This window comes from Durio zibethinus, chromosome 2, assembly GCF_047325235.1.
Source record: "Durio zibethinus cultivar Kanyao isolate XHJ-2024 chromosome 2, ASM4732523v1, whole genome shotgun sequence".
NCBI classification, from domain to species: domain Eukaryota; kingdom Viridiplantae; phylum Streptophyta; class Magnoliopsida; order Malvales; family Malvaceae; genus Durio; species Durio zibethinus.
The window spans coordinates 34,655,114-34,661,401 of record NC_143163.1 but is presented as its reverse complement, the minus strand read 5'-3'; the positions used below and the strand labels follow the sequence as shown (position 1 = coordinate 34,661,401).

The following is a 6,288-nucleotide window of genomic DNA, read 5'->3' as shown; positions in this document are numbered from 1 at the left end:
TGTTTAAACAAATTAGTTATATACGTGTTAATTGTATTATATTACATGTAACACATATAATAAATATGTTGTGTTTATATTTAAGATTTTTAAACACATTTTATAATTTATGTTTTTATAATTATTGTTATTACATGAGTTAAATATGATACGATATGACACGTGACACAAAAACATAAATTATCAGATCTATAACTAATATGTTTATTTCATTTGCACATATATGATCAGATAAAAATGGACACATTGATGACTTGACCTCTTCCACCCATGCTTGCTTGAGAAATTGTCTTCAATATTCCCATACTTGTATTCTTTATTTTAAGATTAAATATAATTATTTTATTTTATTTATTTTATTAAAATTAAAATTAAATGTATTATTTATTATAAGATTAAATATATTTACGTATTTTCAAAAAGAAAAAAAATTTAGAATACAATATAAATTTCGAAAATAAATTTATGATCGAAAATAAATTTTTAAAAATTATGTTGTATTCTCATAAATTTATTTTAAAAAATACATTATATTCTCAAAAATTTATTTTTGACAATATAATATAATTCTCCCCATCATTGAATTCAAGAAAAGAAGAAGGGATGAGGGTATTTTTGTTATTTATTAAAGATTAAAATTATTACTTGTCATGTGAATATTTTTGAAAAAAAAATTAGAAAGTGTATAGAAAAAATCTAATGGTGTATTTAGAATACCCCTTTGTTCAATACATCAATTTTTTAGTATAAAAATACTCTTATAAAAAATTATTTAATTAATCATTGACAAATTACCTTTCAACCCTTCCATACAACCATGATTTCAGTTGAAAATTTTACATTTAACAAAAATCTATTTTTGATAAATTAAACTTGTATCCAACATACACATCCAATAGTATTATTACATTACTAATATGCATATCACGTAACATGTAAAATTTATTGGATATGCATATTCAAAAACATATAAAACTTATCGGATATATATATATATATATATATATGATAATATAAAATTAATTCATGATACACATATTTGGTGATATACAAAATCTGCAGTTTATCTGCTATAAACATGGCTTCCTTCAGTTGCTCGACCATGTCTAGTTTTCATTTATTTTTGAATAAAAGCTAACATTTTTAACTTTTTCTATATCTATTATATACAAAATTTTCATTCATTTTTTGTATATCCGTCATTCACAATTTCACAAAAAAACAAAAAAAAAATCCAATAGACCAGTTTCAATTCACTAAAAATTAATACAAACCAAACGCAAGGGGATGAGTTTTGGTTTGGAATTTGAAGAAAAATGGAATAAATAAAGAAAGAAGAAGCTTACAGAAATAGAAGTAAAACGTTTTTAAAGGAAAAAAGAAATATAGTTATGAGGTGTACTTACTAAAAATTTATTTTTAGAGTTTGAAATTGGAGAGTAAATAGAAAATGGGTGTAAAAAATAATTAAAAAATATAAATAAAAATTCTTTTTTTATATTTAAAATTATCAAAATTTAAAAATTAATCACTCAAAATAAAAGTCGAGCGCTAAGACATATTGTTGATAACTTTATGAAAGTCATTAATCTCATATTATGATCCATCATCAGATCTTACAAAATATTGAGAAAATAATACAAAAATGTGGCTATCTCAAGACACGTATGGTCTCTAATAAGCGTCAATAAACTGTTGAATTTTCAGAGAAAATGTGGGCCTAATTCGGAAATGAATAGTTAATCTTGACAACCTTGCAAAAGTTATCATGGCAAAAATCAGTAAAACTTTCACCTTCCTACGCAATCGACCATGTTTTTGGGGACAAAACAACTGTATCTTCTTAATTATGTTCCAATTCTTTCAAGATTCTCAGACACGGTTTTCATCCTTGGTCGAATCTCTGGATCTGCTTCAGTGCATGCAAGAGCTACGTGAAAAACTGCCATGACTTCCTTCTTGGCATGCACTTCTTGTAGCAACAATGGATCCACCATGTCTGATAATGGGGTTTCTTCTTCAAATCCTTTCCTCACCCACCTTACAAGGTCTAGGACTTCCGTGGAAGTTGACGTGGTTGGTGATAGCTCAGGAGACTTTCCAGTTAGCAGTTCAAGTAAGACGATTCCAAACGAATAGACATCCCATTTTTGGGTTGGTCGGTTGCCAGGGACTCGAGCCTCTGGTGCTCGATAATTGTTCGTTCGTTCCGTTTGGATTGATTTGTAAGGGAGTCCCCCAATAAAGCCACCTGATGAAGAGGAATTACTACCCGTGATGTTAATCAGTCTGTTGAGGCCAAAATCAGAAATGTAAGGTAGGAATTCGTTGTCGAGGAGAATGTTTGATGGTTTGACGTCTCCATGAACAAATTTTCTTGGACTGCATTCATGAAGATAGGCCAAGCCACGGGCTGCTCCCTTTGCGATTTTCAGCCTTGTTGACCATGACATGCTTGTTGATGGCTGACCACTTTTGCCTGTAAAAACAATTTCATTAACTATAAACTGCATAATCTATGAGTTAAGTGTTTGTGAAGATGAACATGGAAAACATTCCCTCAAATCGCTATAATTTAAATGAATCTTTTAAACTATAAGAAAAAGTAATAGGTTCTACATTTTAATCCACACTCTTGCATGCTCTAGGGGTTATTCCCCTGAATTGACATATCCAAAAGAACTAGTTAATGGATTTACCAATAAAACTAGTAGGACCAAGTTGCAATTTGAACTATTTGTGGTTACAGTACAAAGTTTGCATCAAAAGTGTTAGAACAAACTCTGCATTTTTAGCAGTCGGTAGTGGTTGCGATTTAGTCCTTCAGCCTAAACAGATAGGGTGCCAAATCCATTCTTCACAATCTTCCACTTTAGTAGTCAAATACTCGATGCATTATGTGAGCAAGGAATGGAAAACAAGAGTGTAGTAACAAGAAGACCAACAGGTCCCATCAAGGTGATTTTACAGAACAAAGCAGTGGACCTTCATCGGGAAGAAAGCCAGGTGCCCTTTATGTTTGAGATAAAGAAAGAAAGGAGAAAATGAACATGAAAATAGGATCAAAAGCAAACTTTTTGTTTTGCCAAAAGTCTGTCTATGTTTAAAGTCAAGGAGAAAGAAAACTATAGAGGTAGATACCTAGATCAAAGCCACTTTAAGTAAAGTTTGAATGTAAATTTTTAAGTTGTTAGCATTGAAATTTTTTTGTTCCAAGATTCGTTGTTGATCCACAAAGGCGGAAACCATTAGATGCTCAAAGTCAAAACTTGCATAAGATAATATATTAAATGGTCACAAGCATGCAAGGGAAGGCTGCAGCATTTATTTTGAGTAAAACCCAAATCCTATCTAAGATCCAGTGAGTCATCTTCCTGAGTTGTGACCCATCACCTTGTGATTGAAATCTTGAAATGCTCAAAGCCAAAATTATTTACTATACATTACCTGTCAATGCTCTTTTTCTTTTCCTTCTCTTTTATCATATGATGCATAGCAAATGGTGAGGGACCTACCATTTGCTAGTACTCATTTAAAAGCAATAGAACCAACCTACTCAATAAGCTACTACAAACCCCATGTACCCCACAACAATTAGCAACTTAAGGCAAATAAAACAGTGGCAAAAACGACTAGAAATTCTACTGTAATTTACCACTAAATTTATACTAAACCATAACTTTAGGATCAAAATTATCATCCTCTCTGGGCATTTCTTTTGTTCTTTTGTTGCTTTTTCCTATGAGCAACAAAGAAACTACAGAAAAGTGAATAACTCACAAAAGTTTCATCATTTCCAGCGTTCAATTATAAGGAAAGGGACTGCACCGCATGCCTAATGAGTCCCTGTGGGTGCGTAATTACAGCCACAACGGGTCGGCCACTTTGGACCACTTAATTCCTAGATCATCATATGCATGACCAAAGTCAGAATATTGCCATTTATGCTTCTAAAAGTAATACTCAAGGCAAAACAGAAGGAATTATAAATTTTATTAACAAAATAAAGACACGTTTAAAAGAAGAAAATGTTGCAACTAATGCAGAGGAACGAACAGGTTGAACCTTCAACATCAGATTCCACATAAAGGATATTAAAAACAGCAACTTGGATTAAATAATACTAAAAAAATTAAAAGAAAAACATTTCTACTACCTTCTCATTACTTGTTATCTTCAATTTTTTTTTAATATTATATCTGGAATCATATGCGGCTAAACTGACTACTGAATGAATCGTGGGTGTGATGTTTGCTAGAATAATCCAAGTAGGAAACAGTAAAGTTGCTTAAAAAAAGAGGGAAAAAAGGAAGAAAGAGACTAACCTCTCATAGCATTAGCCAAATTGCCATTGGAGATGAAATCACTAATGAGAAGCTTTTCATCAGGAGCCCAATAGTAAGCTCTCAACTTCACAACATTGGGATGCTTAACCTTGCCAATAGCTTGCACTTCAGCCGCAAACTCCTTATACCTTTGCTCTCCACCCTCACCTAATCTCCGTACAGCTACCGGCACCCCATTTCCGAGCACCACTTTGTACACTATCCCGAGCCCGCTCTTTCCCAACACATAAGCTGACGCTCTAAGCAGCTCGTCCAGCTCAAAGCTGAATCCTTTGTCTATAGCCACTAGCTCCCCTGCTCCTTTCCCTGATCTCTCCCCCTTTTCGTGGTCTTCGAATTCAGAGTCTTCATTTTGAAACCCGTTGACACACACACATGAACAGAGAGAACAGAGCTTCCCTTTGTCGTTATGACCAAACTTGCTTTTTCCAGTGCAGCTACAGCTATTTGAAGAATCTTTCTTTTTCCAATAAATATAAACTATAATCAATCCTAGCAAAGCCACACCGGCGGCATCAGCTGCTGAGATTAATATAATTAATCCAGGGCTGAGCCCTTTTTTCTGGCTTTCACCAGAATTAGGACCCGAATTTTGACTTCCTGAAGGACTTATATTGGAACTTTTACAAGATTTTTGAAGAGGAAACCCACATAATAGAGGATTGTTTAGAAATGCCGTTGGTCCTTGATTAGCAAATGACCCCGTTTCAGGTATTTCCCCACTTAAATTATTGTTTCTAAGATCAAAACTGACAGTAACTGGCAAGTCACCTAAGCTTTTCGGGAGCTTACCAGACAAGTGATTGTAAGATAAATTGAGAGTACCTGACAATGAATTTAACTCTCCGATACTACTAGGAATCGACCCGTTGAATTCATTGGACGAAAGATCGAGTTGAACCAAGTTGTCCAATTCCGGCCAAATTCCATCAGGAATTTCACCAGAAAACTTGTTTTGAGCTAGAATCAGCCTCTGTAACTGCTTGCAATTCTTAAGATTTTCAGGCAGAGAACCTGACAGCGGATTGTTGGAGAGATCGAGGTTTTGTAACCTTGGAAGATTGCAGATCGAGGGGGGCAGGGAACCAGACAAATTGTTACCATACAAAAACAAGCTGTGAAGTGACGTGGCATTGAACAGTTGATCCGGTATGGAACCGTAAAAGTTGTTGTTGTGAAGATTCAACCTTCGGAGATAGATTAATGTTCCTAGCTCTGACGGAATATATCCCCGAAGATTCTTCCCGGCAACTGCAATCCCGACAACACGTGGATCAGGGAACCCTGTTATGTTCATGCAGGAAATGCCAGACCAACGGCACGGTGTGGTATCATTCTCGTTCCAGTCGGCAAAAGCTGACTGGCCAGCGGGTTGGTCGACGGCCGATTTCAAAGAGAGAAGAGAAAGTCCGTCAGGGGAAAGAGAAAGGACGGGTTTCAGGTTCAGGAAGAGAAAGAAGAGAAGAAAGAGAACCAGCTTCTTCATGATCAATAAAAGAAACTCTTTTTTTTTTTTCCTGAGAATTAAAAATGTGGGTTTTAAAGAGAAGATGGAAGAGTTGAGAAATGAGAAAGGATTTGCTTTGGTGTGATCCTTACAGTTACAGTGAAGAGAAAAGAGGTGGGGTTGTTGGGTGAAGACGAGGTATTTATGAGAAAGAGACGTGAGAAAGACGAGATTTTGATTGGGGTTGGACCCAACCTCCCGCCTAAAGGAAAGTGGAGATGAGTTGAGGTTGAGGAGGAGTTGTCGTAGAAGAAAGGCAAGTTAAAGCAAGTGAAAATGGAAAAGAACAAAAAAATTTGTGGCATTTTTGAATGTGATTGTTTTTTATGCCTTACTTTTATTTAGAAGTTTGTTTTTGTAATTTGCGAAACTCGTAAAAAACTTTCCCCTTTTTGCTTTTGGAGTAAAGGAAAATGTTTAAATTTGTTTTGTTGT

At 34.4% G+C, this 6,288-nt stretch overlaps 1 protein-coding gene across 1 annotated transcript; it reads right to left on the bottom strand.

Moving 5' to 3' along the window:
* Positions 1 to 1,561: 1,561 nt before the first annotated feature.
* On the bottom strand, positions 1,562 to 6,063 carry LOC111317986 (receptor protein kinase-like protein ZAR1). Its single transcript, XM_022920569.2, has 2 exons — positions 4,326 to 6,063; positions 1,562 to 2,479 (listed from the first exon to the last, which is right to left on the bottom strand). The coding sequence occupies exons 1-2, from the start codon at positions 5,830 to 5,832 to the stop codon at positions 1,848 to 1,850; spliced, it is 2,139 nt and encodes a 712-aa protein (XP_022776304.2). The 5' UTR covers positions 5,833 to 6,063; the 3' UTR covers positions 1,562 to 1,847.
* Between the last annotated feature and the right edge of the window lie 225 nt (positions 6,064 to 6,288).